The sequence below is a fragment of the Solanum lycopersicum genome, chromosome 10, assembly GCF_036512215.1.
Source record: "Solanum lycopersicum chromosome 10, SLM_r2.1".
Lineage (NCBI taxonomy): Eukaryota > Viridiplantae > Streptophyta > Magnoliopsida > Solanales > Solanaceae > Solanum > Solanum lycopersicum.
The window spans coordinates 25,941,636-25,965,421 of record NC_090809.1 but is presented as its reverse complement, the minus strand read 5'-3'; the positions used below and the strand labels follow the sequence as shown (position 1 = coordinate 25,965,421).

The 23,786-nt window shown below is 34.1% G+C and overlaps 2 protein-coding genes across 2 annotated transcripts; both read right to left on the bottom strand.

The window, feature by feature from the left end:
- Positions 1-7,313: 7,313 nt before the first annotated feature.
- Positions 7,314-7,706, bottom strand: LOC101248823 (uncharacterized). Its single transcript, XM_004248924.5, has one exon. It carries the CDS (start codon positions 7,704-7,706, stop codon positions 7,314-7,316), a length of 393 nt encoding a protein of 130 aa, XP_004248972.1.
- A 7,840-nt stretch (positions 7,707-15,546) lies between these two features.
- LOC101261373 (annexin-like protein RJ4) lies at positions 15,547-17,369 on the bottom strand. Its single transcript, XM_069290293.1, has 6 exons — positions 17,248-17,369; positions 16,878-17,023; positions 16,570-16,791; positions 16,255-16,467; positions 16,091-16,189; positions 15,547-15,938 (listed from the first exon to the last, which is right to left on the bottom strand). The coding sequence occupies exons 1-6, from the start codon at positions 17,318-17,320 to the stop codon at positions 15,738-15,740; spliced, it is 954 nt and encodes a 317-aa protein (XP_069146394.1). The 5' UTR covers positions 17,321-17,369; the 3' UTR covers positions 15,547-15,737.
- Between the last annotated feature and the right edge of the window lie 6,417 nt (positions 17,370-23,786).

Sequence of the window (23,786 nt, the reverse complement as noted above, 5' to 3'; positions counted from 1 at the left end):
TCAACGGAAACAACAGTTGCAAATGATTCAGATGATGACTTTCAGGATCCTCCATATTCAACAAGGGAAAAGAAAAGGTTGATACTTGTTCGTCTCCTCCTAAGAAACCAAGGAAGAGAATAACTCATATTCAAAACAAGTCACCACCCCGTGTCATTTCAAAGCAACCCGGTTTAAGAAAATCTCCTCGAAGTGTCAATATTGCAAAAATACCTAAGATGCCACTTTCAAAGAAGCAGGCCAAAAAACCTGCTAATGTTCCAGCATGTAGAGGCATTAAGCAAAATTTTCAAATTAAAGAAAATATTGATTCTGAAATACCATCCACCAGCAAGTTACACGATTTTACTATGGCGTGATAAGTTTGATCGATTCAAAATATAAATTCCTAGTTGCATTGCAATGACATTATACAACTCATTATACGATAAACTTTCTTTAAAAATCACCCCCTCAATTGTATAATCGATGTAACAATTGTCATTGTCCCATCTACTAGAATGCATAACCAAAATATCCAATGAAGCCATTTTTAAAAGTTCTGTATAAAAAATTAAAATTATAAATATTTATTAGTAAGCTTAAGAATTTCAACAACAAACGGAACATATATTTACATAAATTCTAGCAACTTAAGTTTTTAACTTACACATTTTCAAATTATTTCAAAAGTCTTTATATACACAAAATTAAAGTTTTATGCAATTATACAATTGACCCAAAAACACTAAATATGTATATGTACATACTGACAAATTCGTATAAACATATAACAGTTCTATACAATTAAACAATTCACCAAAAAATATTAAATAGATATGTGTATATAACTGACTGATTCGAATAAACATGCAACAATTTCATACACTTATACAATTGTCCAAAAAAACAGTAAATTAATATATGTATATGACTAACAGATTTGAATTAGCATCAACAGTCTCATACACTTATACAATTCACACCAAAACAACCAAATAGGTATATGTGTATAATTCGTTTAAATATTCATCAGTTTCATATACTTATACATGTTATGAATATCCAAAAAAAAACATGATGAAGATATACTGTATTAAACGAAAACATAATAGTTTCATACATGAAATCAATGAATTTCTAATAACATTTACAGTTTCAAACATAAAAAATACTATGAACTCCGCGAATCTCATATCAGAAATTCAACATAATCAACAAATTTATCACAATTTTTTTCTAAATTTCAAAATTAACTATTCAAATCTATTGTGACAGAATATACACAACTCAATATACATTCAACTGAATTGATGAAAGTGAAAAAGAAAATCTGATTTTGAACACCATCGTCGACAAAAACAAAAATAAAATCAGAGTATGTTTTCGTCATGAAATCACCTCCTGTTTCTACCTCTGAAATCAAATTTTTCTCGCTTGTTTGATACCTTCAATAGCTTGATCGATTTTTGAACTGACTACAATGAAGCTATTTCGGTTGAAGGCGACTAAGAAGGAATGAAACTGAAATAGAATTCGCATAAATTCTGGAATCTTTTTCCTTATTTATCTAACAGATTATACTTTTTTTAAAAAAACATTTAAAAGTATAAATGACTTCTAAGATTATACAAAAACAGCTGTAGCAAACGAAAGCAATTTTGAAAAGTTTGTCATAGCCTAAAATTAAGAATTTAATATTTTCTATATCTAAAATTTGCCCTTAAATATATACCACTTATTTAATTAGATGTATTATAATCTTGTTTAGGATGTGAATTTATACATGATTCATGTATTTGATATATTAAAAATGTATAAACAATATATACAACATATTGATAGAAAATTTACATTATAAAATAAGATATTATAAGATACTTGAAATATATTAATGGTATTTTATTTTTATAAGCTATAAACATATAAAAACAACAAAAATGAAAAAATAATAGTGTCAATTAAGTATAGAGGAAGAATTTAATTTCTTTAATTTTTATTTAAAAAGAGGGAGAATTCATACTATTTACTTAGTTATTTATTTGTAATAACGTATATAAATTTTATATTTAATAGTTAATTATTTATGTATTGTGATCTTCACATAACTATATAATATTTGCATAACTAATGTTATCAAAATGAGCTCATATTTTAGGACCCGCTCATCCCGTCTATATTTAATGGATTTGGTGAGTAATTTTTCACATGGGTAAAATAGGTTGATACCATATGGGTAAACTATAGGCAAAATATGAATTAGCCAAATTGGTTAAGCTTCTAACTTTTATTCACTCAAAATTCATCTTATCACTAAATATGATGTAAGTTTTCTTTCATTTTATGTTATTCTGTAGAATTAACGATTCAAGGTGAAGTATTCAACCCTCCAAAAATATATAATTCAAATGTACATTTCTTTTATTAATTATAATTACATTTTTTTTTATATTGAATAATCAATAATAGTGTAAAATAAGCAAATCATGTATTAGTATTGACATTGCGTAAAGTACATCAAACATGTTTTGGTCTTAAAAAGCAAATATTTATTTACTTTGAAATTAAAATTAATTTCATCTTGTTATTATATAAATTTATTTTATATTAAAGTTATAGAATTTTTTTTTATGATACAAGAAAGTTAATTGTAACATATTCAACATTTTTCATCTATAAAAGTATCTTCTTCATATTGAATTCTTAAGTAAAGTGCTATTTATTCATGAAAATATGGGTAAACTGGTAATTTACCCAACACATTTATTACCCAATTAATTCTTACCCATATAAAATTTGGACGGGTTGAATTATTATCCATTATATGTTTACCCATTTTCAACCCGCCCACATTTGACCCAACCCGCCCATTTGCCACTACTATGCATAACTAATACCTGCAAAACTTAACTCTGCATAATTATACCATGCATAGCTAATACCTCCATAATTAAATCATGTATAACTAAACCCTGCATAACTAATATATACATAACTAAACTCTGCATAACAAATCCCTATATAACTAATATTTGCATAATTATAACCAGTAACCAAATGGCCCCTAAGGGTATAACTAATATATGAATAACTAAGTTATTTATGTATTAATTTTATACCATGTTTGATTTGCAAATAGTATAAAAGTTAATTATGTATTAATTATCTTATTTTATACAATGTTATTCATGTATTAGTTTCCAAATGTTATATAAAAGTTATTCATGTGTTATTTTTATGCAATGTTTGGTTGGTGACTTGGTGTGTTTTCAAATACTGTATAAAAGTTATTCATGTATTAATTTTATACATTGGTTTTAATTTTTAGTAACTTTACGTAATTAATACTCTTATAAGTTATGAGAAATCTATGTATAATTTATATGCAGGAAAAAAGGCGGAACAAATTATGGGGGTACTATTTATACATGAATAAATAATGAAGTTACATACCCCTATCAATCTACTTTGAAAATCTTATTGGGAAAATACATAAATTCACCCCTGAAATTATCTCGAAAAGTTAGTAATACGTTTAAACTATTGGAACGACCTATTACACGTCTTTAAAAAAGTGAATTTCATACAATCCTAAAAATAAAAATTAACATGCTTGAGTTAAAATAAAGCCAAAAAAAACTCCCCACCCCTTCTCCTTCACGTCACCCATCTTTCTTCTCCTCCATTTTTTCTTTATAACAAATACATTTGTTGCTATGACTAATGGGACAAATAATCTTTTTCATGGTAGTTTTTCGAGAGAAAAAAAATAGAAAACAAGGTTAAGGAATAGGCAAAGATCGGCGAAGTTGTTCAATTAAGAAAAAAATTTGGTGATACACCTAAAATTGATCAACTCTTACCACCCATCCACCCACAAATCAAATTCTCAAGTCGAGTATAGATTATTCTATATATTTTTGTCTTTTTTGTTGATCGTGAGCCTACAAAATTGAATTTTTTCTGATTTTTCTTTTTCTATGTAAAAAGCTTTTAGATTTTGCACAAAATCCAACTTTAAACTGAATACAACGGGTAACATCCAAACAAGGTGTTGATGTATTTTCATACTAGATTTTCTTCAAAATTAGTGATAGTAATTCAAGCACTAGTTTATTAATTGTGTGACTATGATCATTGCAAATAAATATTGATAATTGTTCGCTGGGTTTCTAGAGGTAAATAATGGTTCAGTATGGTCATATTTGGTGGTAGTAATGGTGTTAAATTTCTTTTTATGGTGATACGCTTGATGGTGATCCGAAAACAAGATCAAATTAAATTGGATGAAGTTAAAGGTTGATTTTGCTAATATTTGTATTAATAATGGAGGAAGAAAAAGATGACATCGCCGGTGAATATTTTGGAAACAAAAATGGAGCTTTTTAGGTAAGAATAGAGAGAGAAAATAAAGTCAAAAATGATTGAGAAAAGAAAGAGGATAGATAAATAAATAAATTACACGTGTAAGCATGTAATAACCTAGAAGGCGCGTGTAAATCACGTCGGATTGCACGACTGACTTTGTATATTTGAGGATGATATCAAATTAATTTTTAGTAGTTAAGGTGTGTAATACGTTGCTATGCTAGTTGAAACATGTAGCTAACTTTTTGGACATGTGGGTGAAATTTATGTCTTTTCTCACTTTTTGTTTGTTTGGTTTTTACTTAGAGAGTTGAGCTATCTATAATTAGGGGTGAACATGGTTTGGTATGGTACAATATTTGAAAGTAGCGATATCGTAATTCTGATATTTGATTTTCAAAATATTAGATTGTTACTGTATTAACTTTTAGCTTTTGCACGGTGCATATCAATATGTTAAACCATGAGTTAGCTTAGGGTCACTTGTGACACTAAGAACCCTATGACGCCTATGATTCCAAGAAAGAATTTCTTCCTTCAAACATGAAATTTCTCTATCTAAGGATCAATGTCCTAAGACAGACGAGGAAACAAAGAACATGAAGACAATCCTTATGTATCAATTGTGGGAAACCTCATGTATGTGATGTTGTGCACTAGACTTGATATTTATTTTGTCATAGGCATGACTAAAAAATATCAATTTAATCCTGAATGAGAAAAGTGAACATCACTTAATCATATTATTAAGTACCTGAAAAGGATTAGGGATTTATATGCTAGTCTAACATTCAGATAAGTTGGTGCCCATAAGGTACCCAAACTAAGATATCCAGTATGATATGAACTCTAGAAAGACGACGTTAAGAAATATGTTTACTTTGCGTGGTGGAGCCATCATTTGGAGAAGCATCAAACAAACATGTGTTGTTGATTCTACCACGAAAGCCAAATATGTAATAGATTGCATCAGATAACAATGACATACACAACCGAAGCTTTACCACAAAATGTCTTTTGATAGACATGTTGAAGGAATGGATGTTAGAGTCAGGGGGCGGAGCTACATCTAACAAAGGGTGCGCAAGTGAACACCCTTCGTCGGAAAGTTATACCGTACCTACGAGAAAAATTTACGATATTTTTAATATATATTTAGGTTTGCACACACTTGAGTAATTATAGGAGCTGACTCAATGGTAAAATGAGTGTTGAAAGTGCGAAGCGGAAGGTTGAGGGTTTGATTCTTGGTCCCCTTCAAGTGTTTTTAAACATTTTTATTAGTCAAAATTCACATCAAGGAGTACTTTTTAAAATTATGCACACTCTTTATAAAATGGCTGGCTCCGCCACTGGTTAGAGTTGTAGGTGCATGATTATGAGTGTAAGTGAGAGATTAATTGTTAAAAAATAACATAAATAACATAAACAACAGAAGCATTTCAAAATCATACATCTTACACGAATATAGAAAACAATCACAAATACGTATCACGTACAAAGTATGCTGAAAATTCACTCAAGGATTACCTCTTGACTCGTAGTGCGAATATCTCAAAGCAAATCCGATTTCAGTTTCATGATCTTCTACAGTAGTCCCAAATTAATAATTGAGCTCTCTCAATACTTGAGTGGACAAGTACCGTGTAGAAAACTGGACAATTTTTCAGGTTTGAAGAATTCCTACTTATAGAGATCTCTTCCCATCCAAAATAAAGAACAAAATAGAAATATTTTTTCTTCAAGAAGAGAAACACACCTTTCTTTTCTTTCTTGAAGAAAAAATTGAACCCTACTTTCCTTCTTCTACTAGAAAATAGGATTCTGAGTTCTAGTCAAATATAGACATTGTATAGACTACAAAAATAATTAATGAGGTTTCCTATTATAGAAATAATTTCAAATAATTAACTTGAATTATTCTTACCATAATATATTACAAATCATTAAACTAGAAATTCACAATTGCACTCCTCTATTTATATTTCGAATTTGTCATTAAACACTCATGTAATTCCTAAGTTATGATTACAGATATTAATCAATAAATCAACGTACCAATGAATTCAATTCAGTATTTAATTTCTTTTAGATCACAGCTTAACTTATTTCATGTGCCAGATTTATAAAATTACTGGCCGAATTTACACACGAAAATTTATAAGCTTCTCATAAAAAAAATTATATCATCATTTTCTATATTAAGACATGAATTCCATCAACTAACTAATTATGTCATTATTATCATCCAATCTATCAGACATATTGATCCATCTTAGAGTATCACCTTTTAATAAATCAAAACGATAACTACTATATGCATATCATAATTGTTATATCAAGATTAAGAATATAAGTACATTTAATAGTTTAGAGAATATGTGTTTGTTAGTCAGTTTAATCAATATATACGAAATGCAATAGCGCGAAAAGTTAGAAATATACCATTCCCATAATCAAGATAAATACATTTAATGTCATGCTACAATCATTTTGACGATTTGTCCAAATTTACATCTATGATTGTGAATTTTTGACTTATAAGAACCGATGATTTAATTTTTTGTGTATAATACTAAATTCTATACACTAAATCATGTACTATATATGACAAATTGATCTACTTAATGTAACACTTAATTGAATTGTATAAATAATAAATAATTGTTCAATAAATAATACGATATCAAAACGTATGGTTAATAGTATATCCTAGCACATTTAAGATCATTTTGGCATATTCCACATCTCATTAGTTTAAGACCATGAAATTCAGTATTCTTTTTTATTTTTTTAAACATCAAATCGAGTGAAATTCAGAAAAATAAAATGAAACCAAAAGAGTATAGATTTTTTTTTAAAAAAACATTATTAAACTTCATGTTCCATTAAACTAAGACACACAAACTATAATATAAAGAGTAACAAGTAATGAGAAATGAATAAGGAAGATAAATAAATATGAGTTATTTTTTTGCTGAAAAACGTTGAACAACCCTCATAACAAGGCTATCCCCTTGAAGAATGACTAAAACAGGGGAATTTCCAATCCCTCTAGCCTTAGCCAACATGATTTCTTTTGTAAGAGCCTTGAATTCTTGTCTATCAATAGTTCCACTTTTGTCAATATCAAATCTTTCAATAAGGATGTCATACAAACTTGAAATTTCTTCCTTGCTTTGCAACTCAAATTCAGACGATGAGAATTTACCTTTCCTGTTTTGGAGCTCATCTCGAGACAATTCCCCGTTTCCATCTGTGTCTAGCATATCAAAATGTTTGTCCGTCCACTTGCCAAACGCCTCAGCGTCATCAACGAATTCTTCCATCATTGGACCATCAACAACAACTACACTCATTTTTCGACGATTTCAATTTCAAGTGTTGATTTCTTCTCTCTTTGTTACTATTTCATTTATTCTATAAGAATTTGACTTTGTCATTCTTCCTATTCTTTTGGTTGTGGCTTTTTGTTGGTTGATAGGCCATAACTAAAGGTTTTGCCTTAAATTCTAGTGAGCCATGTGGGACTTTCTTGCCCTATCAATCTTTCATTATTATTATTATAATGGATTTAAGAATTAAAGTAGAATAGTTTCCACTCTATACGGGTCTCCCACTAAGATTTAACATAAAATAAGTGGGTTATTTTTCAACCATGCTTTGATCCAAAAGTCAACTCTTGAAAAATATATTTAATACTAAACTACTAAAACTACCAGCTATGGCAAAATTGTAAAAGTCGAAATTAAAGATGATTTGAATAAGGTTCAACCTCAACACATTCAAGTCTTTACGAGAATCTTCAATTGAGCACAAGTAGAGAGAGTAAAGCAATTCATATGCCACAATCTGAAGGGAGTACCGTACCCAAGTAAACAAAGCTAACTATAACCTAATAAGTCTAAAATGTGCATACAAGAGATGATAGAGAGAATAACGTGACCAGACCCCTATAATCATACACCACGCATTAACAACAAATATCCATTCCCCCGGTGAGATGCCGGTTCATTTGGGGGGCTTCGATCAGCAAATTCATCAAAATTGAGTTTGTCTGAAATCCCCCTTGATTAGCATCAAATCAAAACATAATAATAATGTATAACATGAAGAATTTGAGTCCAATGAGTTGGTAAACTAGTTACTTAGTATGCATTAGTGTGAGTTGAACTGTTGCCATGTTGATGGAGGGAACAATGGTTATCATACCAGCATTACGTTCTGCTTTTGTGATACCAACATTGTACCTCAAAATCATTTATTCCTATTAATATATATTCCAAAATATCCGTTATAATGTTGTATTTTACTTGGAAATACCTTTGTTTTGTTATAATATTTGTTGGGTATGTAGCAAGAATTGATGGGAAATAGAGGGAAGGAGAGTAATTTGAAAAGTTTAGAACTTGAAAGGTTGGGAACTTGAAAAGTCCTCTAATGTTTTAATAAAAAAGGCAATAGTCTTTCATCGGTAATGGAAATGAAAATAGGAGAGTTTAAATAAATAAAAACACTCCTATTAATTATTAAAAGGATTGGAAAGAGAGACCCCCCTCGCACTGTCGTCGCTCGCTTCGGCTTCGACTTTGGCAAATGATCGAGAGATAATTTTTTGGACAAATTTATTTTAATTATTTATTTAATTAATTAAATGGCCAAAAATTATTTTCAATTAATCAGTTGATAACAGAAATTAACCGAATTGTTTTCAACTTTTTAGTTAACCCGACCCGACTCGGATCCGCGCGCGTGACCCGTTTTAAATTCCGTTATATTTAAAAATTCCCGCCACTGTTCTGAAAGGTTGCAACTTTCAGGAACAGTCAATACCATTTGAAAGTTTGCAACCTTTCATTAATGGTTGTGTCAATTCTGAAAGAGTTGCAACCTTTCAGAATATATTATTCTTGCCTATAAATACCATTCAGTCTTCAGAATATTTACTAACGAATTTTCTGATCTTCCTACTTCTTAAAAAACACATTTTTCTTCGTGTACTTTCCTGTTGTGGATTGATTCGCTGACAGTAGAGTTTTTGGTATCTATACTCTACTGATTAAGATCATTTTACCCTGGGAGGTTATATTCCAAATCAAACCTCGGATACTACAGGGGAATAATTTCCTTAAGGGGACACTGTGAATTCAGTGGACTTGATTTTTTTCCTAAATTATCAAAAAGAGTATTCAAGATTCTGGTAAGTTTTACAGATTAAATTATTTTTACAAATAAATTTATGTTCATCTTATTTAGTGGTTCTAAAAATCTCAGTTACTTCGTGTTTCTGAATGATTTATCACAACCAGTAATTTCTGATTTTCTTAACACAGATTGGCAACAATCTTAAGGAAATTATTTAAATCTGTATTTTTGGTGGAGACAAAAATCTTAGTGATTTTATACTCCTTTAAGTCTGCAATTATAATTTATTGCTTACTTATATTGTATCAATTTTGTTTATCAGAAATGGAAAACACTGGTTTTACAGTGGCTGTTGTTGCACCAACCCGAACTTTTGTATCACAAGCAGAGAAACCGGGTAAATTCACAGGTGTGAATTTCAAAGGATGGCAGCAACGAGTATTTTTCTGGCTTACCACACTTGGTCTGCAGAAATTTACAATTGAAGATACTCCAGTACCTGCTGATGATATGTTAGATAGGGAAAAATTTATGATTGTTGAAGCATGGAAACAGTCAGACTTCCTATGTAAAGGTTACATTTTGAGTGCTTTAGAGGATGACTTATATAATGTCTATAGTGCAATAACAACTTCAAAAGAGTTGTGGAATGCACTTGAGAAGAAATATATGACAGAAGATGCATGCTTGAAAAAATTTGTGGTCGCAAAGTTTTTAGACTATAAAATGGTAGATAGTAAAACTGTTGGATCACAAGTGCAGGAACTTCAACTTATTCTCCATGATCTGATTGCTGAAGATATGGTAGTAAATGAATCTTTTCAAGTGGCTGCAATGATCGAGAAGTTGCCTCCTTCGTGGAATGATTTCAAAAATTATTTAAAGCACAAGCGTAAAGAAATGAAGCTTGAAGATCTTGTGATTCGTGTCAAGATTGAGGAAGATAACAGAAATGTCGAAAAGAAGTCGCGTAAGAGTTCAACAATCATTGGAGTTAATATTGTTGAAGAAGCTCCTACCAAAGACAAAAAGAGAAAGAAGTCCAACGGGCAGAAGTCAGAACAGGCCAAGAAGAAATTCAAAGGCAACTGTTATAATTGTGGCAAGGCTGGTCATAGATCTTCTGATTGTCATGCTCCAAGAAAGGACAAAAACAAAGGCAAAGGCAAAAGTCAAGCAAACATCGTGGAAAAGATGGAAGATGCAAATGACTTGTGTGCAATGATATCAGAATGTAACTTAGTTGGAAATCCCAAGGAGTGGTTTCTCGACTCAGGTGCTACTAGACATATTTGCTCTGCAAAAGAAGCCTTTGCAACGTACACTCCTGCTGAGTATGATAAAGATTTATTCATGGGAAATACAGCAACAGCAAGGATTGCAGGAACTAGGAAAGTAATGCTGAAAATGACATCCGACAAAGTGTTGACTTTAAACAATGTTCTGCATGTCCCTACTATTAGGAAGAATTTAGTTTCTGCTGCACTACTCGTTAAGAACGGGTTTAAGTGTGTCCTAGATAAAGCTGTAATAAGTAAGAATGAAATGTTTATAGGAAAGGGCTACCTCAATGAGGGTCTTTTCAAACTAAATGTAATGGTTATTGACAGTATTAATAAAAATTCTGCTTCTGTTTACTTATTAGAGTTAAGTGATTTATGGCATGCCCGTTTGGGACATGTAAATTACAAAGCCTTGCGAAAATTGGTTAATCTAGAAGTATTGCCTGATTTTAAATGCGATAAGTCGAAATGTGAAATTTGTGTGGAAAGTAAGTTTGTTAAACATCCTTACAAGTCTGTTGAAAGAATTCTAAAACTTTAGACTTAATTCACACAGATATATGCGATATGAAGTCAACACCATCTCGTGGTGGAAAAAAGTATTTTATAACTTTTATTGATGACTGCACTCGATTTTGTTATGTATATTTGCTTAATAGTAAGGATGAAGTAATTGATGCATTTAAGCAATACAAAAATGAAGTGGAAAACCAATTGAATCTAAAGATAAAAATGATTCGGAGTGATAGGGGTGGAGAATATGAATCTCCTTTTGCAGAGATATGTTTGGAATATGGTATTATTCATCAAACTACTGCACCTTATACACCACAGTCAAATGGTTTGGCAGAACGGAAGAACAGAATATTAAAGGAAATGATCAATGCCTTAATGATCAATTCTGGTTCACCGCGAAATCTTTGGGGGGAAGCCATCCTTACAGCTAATAAAATACTCAATAGAGCACCCCATCGAAAAACACAATCAATTCCATATGAGTTGTAGAAAGGAAGAAAACCCAACTTGAAATATTTCAAAGTGTGGGGGTGTTTAGCCAAGGTAGAGGTTCCTTTACCTAAGAGAGTTAAAATTGGACCCAAAACAATAGATTGTGTCTTTATTGGGTATTCTGTGAATAGTAAAGTCTGTCGATTTTTGGTTCACAAATTTGATAATCCTGAGATTCATGTTAATACGATAATTGAATCAGATAATGCAGAGTTTTTTGAAAATATTTATCCGTATAAAATTGAAAGTGTGTCAACAAGTGAAAGACCTAAACGACCACGAGAAGAATCAATGGAAAATATTCTAACTAGTGAGGAACCTAGGCGAAGTACTCGACAACGAAAATCTGTTTCTTTCGGACCAGATTTTGTAGCACTATTGCTTGAAAATGAGCCTCAAACATTTAAAGCAGTTATGTCTTCGTCAGAGTCAACTTATTGCAAAGAAGCAGTCAATAGTGAGATTGAATCAATTTTAAGCAATCACACTTAGGAATTGACTGATCTTCCTCCAGGAAATAAACCTTTAGGATCAAAATGGATCTTTAAAAGGAAAATGAAACCTGATGGGACTATTGACAAATATAAGGCTAGACTGGTAGTCAAAGGGTATAAACAAAAGGAAGGTCTGGACTACTTTGACACATACTCTCCAGTAACAAGGATAACATCAATTAGGATGTTAATAGCACTAGCAGCAGTGCATGATCTTAAAATCCATCAAATGGATGTAAAGACAGCCTTCTTAAATGGAGAGTTAGAGGAAGAAATTTACATGGAACAACCTGAAGGGTTTATAGTTCCTGGTAAAGAAAAGAAAGTGTGCAGACTTGTGAAGTCACTTTATGGACTCAAGCAAGCACCCAAACAATGGCATGCTAAATTTGATCAAGTAATGTTGGCAAATGGATTCAAGATTAACGAATGTGATAAATGTGTTTACATTAAAAACGTTATGAATCATGAAGTCATTGTTTGTTTGTATGTTGATGACATGTTAATAATGAGTAAAGAAATTGACGATATAAATGCTACTAAGCGCATGTTGTCCAGCAAGTTCGATATGAAAGACTTAGGAGTTGCTGATTTGATCTTAGGGGTCAGGATTATCAAAACTCCCCAGGGACTAGCACTATCTCAATCTCATTATATTGGAAAAGTATTAGATAAGTTCAATTACTTGAATTTCAATGTAGTCAAAACTCCAATTGATTTAAGTTGTACATTTAAAAAGAATGAAGGTCAAAGTGACTCTCAATTGGAATATGCCAGAGTGTTGGAAAGTTTGATGTATATTATGAATTGCACGCGACCAGATATGGCATGTGCTATTAGTAAACTGAGTCGGTACACTAGTAATCCGAATCAAACTCACTGGATGGCTATGAAACGTGTGTTGGGTTATTTAAAATGGACACAACATTATGCTTTGCATTATAATAAATATCCTGCTGTGATTGAACGATATAGTGATGCAAATTGGATCACCGGGTCAAATGATGTAAAATCCACGAGTGGTTATGTATTTATACTTGGTGGAGGAGTTGTCTCTTGGAAATCTTCCAAACAGACATGTATTTCTCGCTCCACAATGGAATCTGAATTCATTGATTTAGATAAGGCTGGTGAAGTAGCAGAATGACTCCGGAATTTCCTAGAGGATATTCCATTCTGGCCCAAACCTGTTGGACTAATTTGCATACATTGCGATAGTCAAGCAGCAATAGGTAGGGCAGGGAGCGTTATGTACAACGGGAAGTCTCTTCATATACGACGTAGACATAACACCATAAGACAACTGCTCTCTAGTGGAATTATCACAATTGACTATGTAAAGTCAAGCGATAATGTGTCAGATGCACTAACGAAAGGCCTAGTGAGAGAGGCAGTTGAAAGATCATCTAAGGGAATGGGTTTACGGCTTAGGACAAGTCAGCATGACGGTAACTCTATCTAGCGGACTGAAGATCCCAAGAGCTAGATTCAAGGAGAAAAACAAAGTTGTGGCTGACGGTTCGACATTGTCAATTAACTCAATCCATTCTCATGATGAAGACAATGTTCAGGAAAAGGTTAAGACTTTAAGGCTTGTTAATGAGGTAATAAAGCTTAAAGTTTTTTAATGATTTGCTAAGTTTGGTAGATTTGACCAAATAGTGTATCTACGAGATGACACGGTAAGAAATCACCTATGTGAGTGTGAAGTGGAAGCCGCTTCAAAGAGAATTTTATGTCAAAAGTTTATTCTCTATACACTCATGAAACCAGGAGGTATTCATGGCTGAAACGCACACAACCGTAAGAATCATAAACAGTAAAGGGTTAATTGTGTGACATATGGTTGTCTAGGTATACACCAAAGTTCGACGGTTCAAAGATATCACATCTACCGATTGACCGAGTATATCCGACATGTGTTCACTACGGAAAGTCCAAGGGGAAACCTACTTATCCAGATGCAATTAATCCTTGCTTGTAAAGTACACAATTGTCCGTGCATTCCTATGTTATAACTATTCCCCATCAATGTGGGGGATTGTTGGGTATGTAGCAAGAATTGATGGGAAATAGAGGGAAGGAGAGGAATTTGAAAAGTTTAGAACTTGAAAGGTTGGGAACTTGAAAAGTCCTCTAATGTTTTAATAAAAACGGCAATAGTCCCTCATCGGTAATGGAAATGAAAATAGGAGAGTTTAAATAAATAAACACCCCTATTAATTATTAAAAGGGTTGGAAAGAGGGACCCCCCTCGCGCCGTCGTTGTCATCGCTCGCTTCGGTTTCGGCTTTGGCTTTGGCTTTGGCAAATGATCGAGAGATAATTTTTTGGACAAATTTATTTTAATTATTTATTTAATTAATTAAATGGTCAAAAATTATTTTCAATTAATCAGTTGATAACAGAAATTAACCGAAATGTTTTCAACTTTTTAGTTAACCCGACCCGACTCGGATCCGCGCGCGTGACCCGTTTTAAATTCCGTTATATTTAAAAATTCCCGCCACTGTTCTGAAAGGTTGCAACTTTCAGGAACAGTCAATACCATTTGAAAGTTTGCAACCTTTCATTAATGGTTGTGTCAATTCTAAAAGGGTTGCAACCTTTCAGAATATATTATTCTTGCCTATAAATACCATTCAGTCTTCAGAATATTTACTAACGAATTTTCTGATCTTCCTACTTCTTAAAAAACACATTTTTCTTCGTGTACTTTCCTGCTGTGGATTGATTCGCTGACAGTAGAGTTTTTGGTATCTATACTCTACTGATTAAGATCATTTTACCCTGGGAGGTTATGTTCCAAATCAAACCTCGGATACTACAGGGGAATAATTTCCTTAAGGGGACACTGTGAATTCAGTGGACTTGATTTTTTTCCTAAATTATCAAAAAGAGTATTCAAGATTCTGGTAAGTTTTACAGATTAAATTATTTTTACAAATAAATTTCTATTCATCTTATTTAGTGGTTCTAAAAATCTCAGTTACTTCGTGTGTCTGAATGATTTATCACAACCAGTAATTTCTGATTTTCTTAACACAGATTGGCAACAATATTTTGGCATCGTTGTTTCTTTAAGATTGATTTGTTGCCACGTGTGACTTAACAGAATTTTAGAAGTCGTCATACAGATATATATACAGACATGATATTTAGAGTGATGTCTTAAGCATGTTGTAATCAGCAATCGAGAGTCTTTGAGTTTCGAGCATTCAACAAATTACATCAAGAACCTATAATTAGTTTGGTAAATATTATCCTGTTATTGAATGAATTTAATCTCATCTTGATGGAAAAGATATTTTTAAAATCCAAAAGTACTTAGTAATTGATAAAACAAAACAATATTAAGAGAAAAGACAGGCCAAGTTTTTGTTGTTCTTTAATTAGAGAGATCAACTCAAACCCTTCCTAAGCTTAAACTTAGAAAATAGAAAGAAAGTTTCCTTTTAAATTACTCATTTCCCAAAAGAGTTAGGAGGAAAGCCTTGTAATTTCCAGAAGTGTGGTTGGTGATTGCCTGATCAAGAGTGACACTGTTCCTCTTGTAGTAAACTTCTTTAATCTCCTTCAAGTCCTTCTCAGCCCGCGTAACTATCACTCTTGTCACTGATTCTTCATCAGTCCCACACTCGTTCATCGCATAGCGAATTACCTGAACATCAATTTTCATACTATGTTAAGATTAAATTTTGAAGAAATAAATCACTTATTTATTTTTAAAGATATCTGCATAAAAATGGAATAGTGGGCATCCTGTATATAAAGTTAATTTTTGATTCTTGTATAAAACAAATAATCATGTACCTTTTCATAGTATTTTTGGGGGTCACTAATGCATCGGATTGTTGTACGCAGTGCTAGTAGGTATTCTTTATTACCTTCATTTGTATCATCTAACAAGTGCTGAAAAGGAAAAAGAAGTAAGAAACCATAAATATTATAGCCAAATGACGGATGTATGTAAGTACCTTGGTGATTGAAGAGCCATAATGATCCTTGTAGCGATTAAGAGTTGCTACGAGTTGAGTAGTGCTCCTTGTAGAAATGATTCGAACAATTTCTTCATTATTGAAATCTTTGGTACTTATTGCATTGTGAAGAATATCAGCCTCAGAGTTGGCTACTCTTGCATTTAACTCATCACCAACATACCTATATGTGCCAGCTAGCCCAACCAAAAACTGTATATATGTTGCAAAAGGAATTAAACACAAACATCGCGACCAAGCAACAAAAATAAAAGTGGGTAGAAATACAAGGAAAAAAAAAAGAAAGAAAGATGCCTTGCGAAGATGACCAGTAGAATACTGAGCTATGTCCTCTTCTACAGATGTCTTGTAACGAGCTTGATAGGCACGCTTCACAGCCAACAACTCTTCAGGGGAATAGATACATGAGTACTCAATAACCACGCGATAATTTGGGATCGCTCTTTCTTTAATTGCAACATGCAATATTACTGCATCTCTATCTCTTGGATTTAGAATCCATCTGTATACTGCTTTCTGTAAACGACACACTTCAAATTATAATATATACGAATACATGACTATCCCGAGTTCAAATCAAGTAGAAATGTTCTAAATGAAACCTCAAATTGTCCGGATAATTCAGATTCAAGGCGCTTGACAAGATCTTCACAGTATAACTCCTCATAAGCTTGTCTAATTAGTTTCTTTTGAGTTGCATTTCTATGGCCAATTATTGAAATTATAGCCTTCTCATCTGTCCCCCAACCTAAATTTCACTCGATCACAAAAATGTTATATATTAATCAAGTATATAAAATTTCTAAAAAACATAATATTCAATTGCACAATTAAATGAAATCATAAGGAATAGTATTAGACAAGGAAAAAAAACAACTTGATTGAAGAACATTTTGATAAATTTCATATAACTTTAATTTAGAACTACATTATTTTTTAAATTTTGAGTCAAGTCAAACGATAAGTAATAACCTTGACAAGCCTTCCTAATGGCCTCTGCATCAGCAGCAGGAGAAGTGTTTTCAGGGTAAATGATGGTAGACATTGTTATACTCTTTTCTAATTACCTTTCTAATCTCTTATTATTACTATTTATACTACTTAATTCCCTTTGTCAGAGTAATTACTTTTCAAAGTAACGCAATTTCAACATTACCTACTCCAATTAGTTAAACATATTTAACTATGGAATTAATTACTCCATTAATTAAGAGTATTTATGGATACTCCATTAAGGGACAGAGAACTTGAACTGGTTTCACATTTTGTTCTCTTTTTGGAATGAGTAATAAATGTTGTATAGATTGTGAGGTTCATTTCATAGAAAATATAATTTGAATTTGAATTTTGTCTTCCTCTATGCTCTGGATTATGTTTAATAAAAACAAGGGGTAATAAATAGCCACATTGTGTCAAATTAAGAAAGATTAAATTAATTTTTGGGTCAAAGTTCAACTAACTCGAAATAATTTGGGAACTACACATTCATAACAGAGTAAGTGATACACACCGAAATCACCTAATTAGTGGTGGAGTTAGGATTAGTAATAAGGAGTTTAAAATCTAAAAAAGTAAATATGTGAATTATGACTTAATTGAAAGTGTTTCGACATCTATTATATATATATATATATATATATATATATATATATATATATTAATTTTAATCACATATAAATAGTAAAAAAATTTCATCAATGCGAATAAACCCCTGACATACTATTGGTTTCGCCTCTGCTTAAGATATGAAATAAATCTACTTTTACGCTTAGCGATTTCACCCTTCCATCCTATTACAAATTCATCAAGAAGTTAGAACTGACCAAAGTTAAATCTCATTCTCCATTTTCCTAGAAAGCGGGCTTTTGGCTCCTAAATATCTCTTCTATTCATATTTGAGTTTAATAATGTCCACTTTTATTATAGATAAATTTTATTAAATTTTTGTAAATACGTGACTATCATCTATTGATACATTTTAATTTATTTAAGTTAATCAATAAACCCATTATACTCGACTCAAATTAGTTGAACTCAACCAATTAAATGAAATACAATAAAAAGAAAAAAAAAGTGAAATAAGTCTTCCAACAGTTAAAGTCATCTTCCAATCGAATGGTCAGGGGCGGACCCACATGGGGTTGCTCGGGTGCTCGAGCACCCATTAAGCTCATATCGAACTATGTAAATTTACATCAAAATTAAGGTAATACCGTATAAAATAAAAGTCGAGCACCTAATAAATAAATGTATTAGTTGGCATGGTGGTTGGAAGTGGGTTTTCAAGGTCTTATACTACTAAGAAATGCCCATGTTCAATTCCCTCAATTCTTTTCTTTCTACCTTTTCTTTTTCCCCCTTTCACTAATTGTCGTATTTCTAATTTTTCTAAAACAAAATTATTTTTCGAAGATTATTTTTCTTTTTGATTTTTTTTGGCTATTTTATATAAATATAATTATTTTTTCTTTTGACAAGTATTAAATTTATACATTTATATTTATGATAGATAGCTTCAAAAGTAATCTCGATCTTAAAATCTTGAATAGTTTACTTCTCATGTCTATTATGTAACTTAATCTCCAAAAAAATATAAACAGTCAAGATCTTCCGTTACTATTAACTTTTTCTTCTCATCGGTCTAATTAGAAAAAATAAAAGGGAAGGAAAAAAATGTGTTCTAGCGCCTTTATTTCAGTTTTTCAATTTAAAAGCGAAAGAGTCTTCCTTCTGTTGGTTTGTCTTTTTGGTAACTACAATTGTATGTGAAAGTATATTGTTTCCTCCTTTTTTTTGAAACAATTTAAATATTTCGATTGTCTATCGCATTGAAAAAATAACACCGATTTTGATAAATTTTAGCTCGCAGTTACTCTCTTTGGTTGATATAAGTTGAAAATGGTGAGCACCCATAGTTATAAATTTCTGAATCCGCCATGGTAGATAATGATCGGAAGGTTTACAATGATGATGGTGAAGTTTCCGGTTAAGTTGATTTTTTGGTGGGTGTATATGATTTGGGTCGAACATAATTAAGAATGGAAGGTTTGTTAATTAATTTAACTTAAAATTTTGGCAATAGATGTTTGTCACATATTTAAAAGTTTAATTTTAAAAATCTTTTAAATTATTCTCCGTTACAAAAGTGTGTTGAAAATAATTATTCAAAATTTGAGTTAGAAATAAGTTGATTATGATTTGTTATTTAGAAAATTTACTTATTAGATTTTGTTAGTTAGAGTGATTTCTAATCTTAATTTAATTTGATTTTGCTTTTACAAATAGAGATATTACTGTTATTTTTTAGAACATTCACACATACGATAGATAGAACTTAAATTAAGATTCAAGAACCTTTGAGTTTATAAATAAAATATTTTTCTTCAAAGTGGTTAATATTGAATGCAAAGATGGATAACATGAGTATTTTGGAACTGATAGATGGATGAAGGATAATTTTATAGGAGATATAGGAAGGAGTACTAATCCTTATAGGACTAGGATTAGTACACAGTAAATACTAATATTATTTAATACTATTTATTTAATACTATCTGTTATTATCCCCCCCCCCCCCTCAAGCTGAGCTGAGCGGAAGCGAACGAAAGCTTGGAACTGAGGTAATCGTGCTGTCGGCTCGGGAGAGGCTTGGTGAGAATATCAGCCGGTTGTTCTTCAATGGGTACATACTGCACAGTCATGGTGCCGGCCTGAACTTTATCGCGAACAAAGAGACAATCGGTTTCAACATGCTTCATTCTGGTGTGTAGGACAGAATTCTTGGTCACACAGATGGTTGATTTGTTGTCACAATAGAGAGCAGGAACAGTGTGAGTGGCGAGGAGTTCGCGAAGAATATATGTGACCCACATGGTCTCAACAGCGAGAAGAGCAAGGGCGCGGTATTCAGCTTCAGTCGAGGACCGAGAGACCTTGGGTTGTTTTTTTGTACAACAGGAGATCAGGTTCGGCCCCAAAAAAACAAGAAACCCCGATGTAGATTTTTTGTCATTTTTATCATTCGCCCAATCTGAATCTGAGAACCCCCGAAGTTCCAAGTCCCTGGGTCGAATGAGTAAACCACAACCAAGAAGGCCAAAAATGTACCTGAGAATGCGTTTTAGACAATGGTAATCATGTTCACTTGGTTGATGCATGCGCTGAGCAACTCGGTTGACAGCAAACTGGATGTCAGGACGGGTAATGGCCAGATACTGTAGAGCCCCAATGAGGCTGCGGAAGTGGGTGATATCGGCAAATGGGGTGTCGGCTCCATTCGTAGACAAAGAGACTGCCATCGGTGTTGGTTGACTGGTGCATTTTTCCAGTCCAGCTTTCTGCAACAGATCTCGAGCATATTTTGACTGGTGAAGAAACAAGCCGCTGCCTGTCCGAGAAACCTCCATTCCCAGAAAATAATGTAACGGGCCAAGGTCCTTCATTTTGAAGGTAGTATGAATAGCTCGAGTGACATCCTGAATGAGAGCTGCAGTAGAGCCTGTAATAATGATATCATCTACATAGACAAGAAGAATGACTGTACCGTGTGCTGAATATCGAGTAAACAGACTCGTGTCGTGTACGCAACACGTGAAGCCGAGTTCCTGAAGGAACGTTTTCAGACGTGTGTACCAAGCACGGGGGGCTTGCTTGAGCCCATACAGAGACTTCTGGAGTTTGCAAACATGTTGAGGGAAGCGGGGATCAATATAGCCCGTGGTTGCGTCATGTAGATAGTTTCATCAAGCATGCCATGAAGAAAAGCATTGGAAACATCCAACTGATTGATGAGCCAATTGTTGCGCACGGCGAGTGACAGTACCAGGCGAATGGTTTCCTGCCGAATAACAGGACTGAATGTCTCGGAGTAATCAAGCCCATATTCCTGATTGTAGCCTTTAGCAACCAAACGAGCCTTGTACCTGAAAATACTTCCATCTGCATTGTGTTTAATTTTGTACACCTATTTACAGCCCACTGGGTGCCGCCCATGGGGCTTAGGTACAAGAATCCAAGTTTTCTGATCAGTCAAAGCCTTAAACTCGTCATCCATAGCATGACGTCAATAAGCATTTTTTGAGGCAACAGAGTAGGTTGTTGGTTCACTATCGAGAAGGGGTGTATTTGGTAGTATGGTAGCCTGAAAGATTTTGGGTTTAAAGATACCGTCTTTGCCACGGGTTAACATGGGATGAGTATTGGGGGGTGGCACGGGCAGTGGTGATTCGGGGGTGGCCGGGAAGTACCCAAAACGGATCGGGCTGGAGATGTTGTGGGTATGGGGTGGTTTTGGTTGGTTGTGAGTGTGGGTGGTGATTGCGGGTGTATTGTGGGTGACGGTCGAAGGGGTGATGAGGGGTGGTTGGGTAGTGGATGGAGGTGTGGGGGAAGGTGGTGAGGGACCCTGTGAGTATGTTGGAAAAAGGGGAAGGACGCCAATGAATGATGTATTTGTGGAGGAGGAAATAGACTCGTAGGGAAACTCATTTTCGACAAATTTGACATGACGAGATATGTAGACTTTATGAGTTTGTGGGTCAAGACAGCGATAACCCTTAGCCCAAAAAAATACAAGGACGGGATCGGGGTTGTAATTTGTTAGTAATATGAGGGCGTAGCCAAGGGTAGGCAAGACACCCAAAGACGCGGAGGTTGGTATAATTGGGAAGTTCTTGGTAAAGGAGTTGATAGGGTGATTTGTTGGAGTGTGGCTGGGCATTCTGTTAATGAGGTAGTTTGCGGTGGCTAGAGCTTCTACCCAAAAGGAGACAGGGAGATGAGATTGATGTAGAAGAGTAACCACCGTTTCAATGAGATGGCGATGCTTACGCTCAGCCACCCCATTCTGTTCGAGAGTGTATGGACAGGAGGTTTGATGTATAATTCCCAGGGATTGCAGAAATTGGCCAAAGATGTTATTTACATATTCCTTTCCATTGTCACTTCGAAAAAGTTTAACATGAGAATTGAATTGTGTTTTGACCATTTTTTCAAAAGTGACAAAGGTGGTGTATGCCTGTGATTTGTGTTTTAATGGGTACAACCAAGTGTATTTTGTAAAATCATCCACAAAACAAATATAATAGCGAAAACCAGCAAATGAAGGAACAACAGTAGGACCCCATAGGTCAGAATGAATAAGTTGAAAAGGTGCAGTTGTACGCTTCTCAGATAAAGTAAAAGGTAATTTATGAGATTTAGCAATTGAACAGGAGTCACAATTGTTTACATAAATGGAAGAAAAACTTAATTGAGACATTAGAGAATTTATTATTTGAGTAGACGGGTGACCTAGACGACTGTGCCACAACAGACCGTGGCCATCAGCCAAAAGAGCCACCGGAGCCACAAGAACGCTTTTCTGAAACTGGGTGGGCAGACGAACTTTGCCAGGAAGAACGTACAGACCATGCTCACAGGGGCCCTGAAAAATCACCCTCTTGGTAGTATTGTCTAGGATCTGATAATCATTAGAGGTGAACAAGAGTGAGCAATTATTGTCTTTTGTGAATTGGTGAACTGAAAGGAGATTGGTTTTAATAGAAGGGACGTGGGTAAGGTTACCTAGGTGAAAGATAGTGGTGGGGGCTTTAATGGTACCCGTGCCAGTGTGAGAAATATTAAGGGACTCACCGTTGCCAACAGTAATACCATTGGAGTCATGATATGGATTTGGAGCGTTAAGCTTGGATAGATCAGAAGTAACGTGAATGTTGGCCCCAGTATCCAACAGCCATTCAGAGGAGGGGCCGGCTTGAGATGCATAATTGGCACGGTTATCACTATTTTGGCTCTCCTCATACCGAAACCAGCAACGGACAGTGGTGTGTCCTGTTTTCTGACAGATTTGACAAGTTGGACGATCCTGCTCGTAAGTTCTCTGCCCGCCGCTGGAAGATGACTGCCCGCCGCTGCCGAAGGAGTGCAGGTTGTTATTGTTGCCGTGCTGCTGACCGTCGTACGGCGGACGACTGCCTTGCCGACCGCCGCGCCCGCGGCCTCTGCTGTTTCTGCCGTAGCCGCCGTGACTCCCCTGCCGGCCGCCACCACGCCCCCCGCGATAGTTCTGGCTTGCGGTGAGGGCGGTGGCCGGCTCCATAACAGCGGCTTCTTGAAGAAGTTTGCTCTCCAGATCCACGTTGATTTCTTCACTTTTTAGCCACGATGAGAGAGTAGCCAGGTCAACGGGCGTTGGACTGATGCGAACCGCCTGTTTAATGGAGGAGTAAGCTGATGGGATCCCCCGAACGACGCACATGACGAGATCTTTTTCGGGAATGATTTCGTTCACGGTGTCGAGGGCTGTGATGATGGTGGAGACCTCGTCTAAATACTCCGTCAAGTTTTCGTGCCTTTGGTAATTGTGTGGAGACGATCACGCAATTGAAAAATATGAGAGTGGAAAATTGATGCATAGCGTGTTGCGAGGGTCGTCCACAGGGCTGAAGCAGTTGTGTAGGATCGGACGTGTTTCTGAACCGTGGGAGAGATGACCGCAATCAAACATGATC

Coding starts and splice junctions, on each gene's coding strand:
- LOC101248823 (XM_004248924.5), bottom strand. CDS start 7,706: ATGAGTGTAGTTGTTGTTGATGGTCCAATGATGGAAGAATTCGTTGAT.
- LOC101261373 (XM_069290293.1), bottom strand. CDS start 17,320: ATGTCTACCATCATTTACCCTGAAAACACTTCTCCTGCTGCTGATGCA. Junction 16,468..16,569: donor CTACTGGTCATCTTCGCAAG/GCATCTTTCTTT, acceptor ACATATATACAG/TTTTTGGTTGGGCTAGCTGG. Junction 16,190..16,254: donor ATGGCTCTTCAATCACCAAG/GTACTTACATAC, acceptor TTTCCTTTTCAG/CACTTGTTAGATGATACAAA.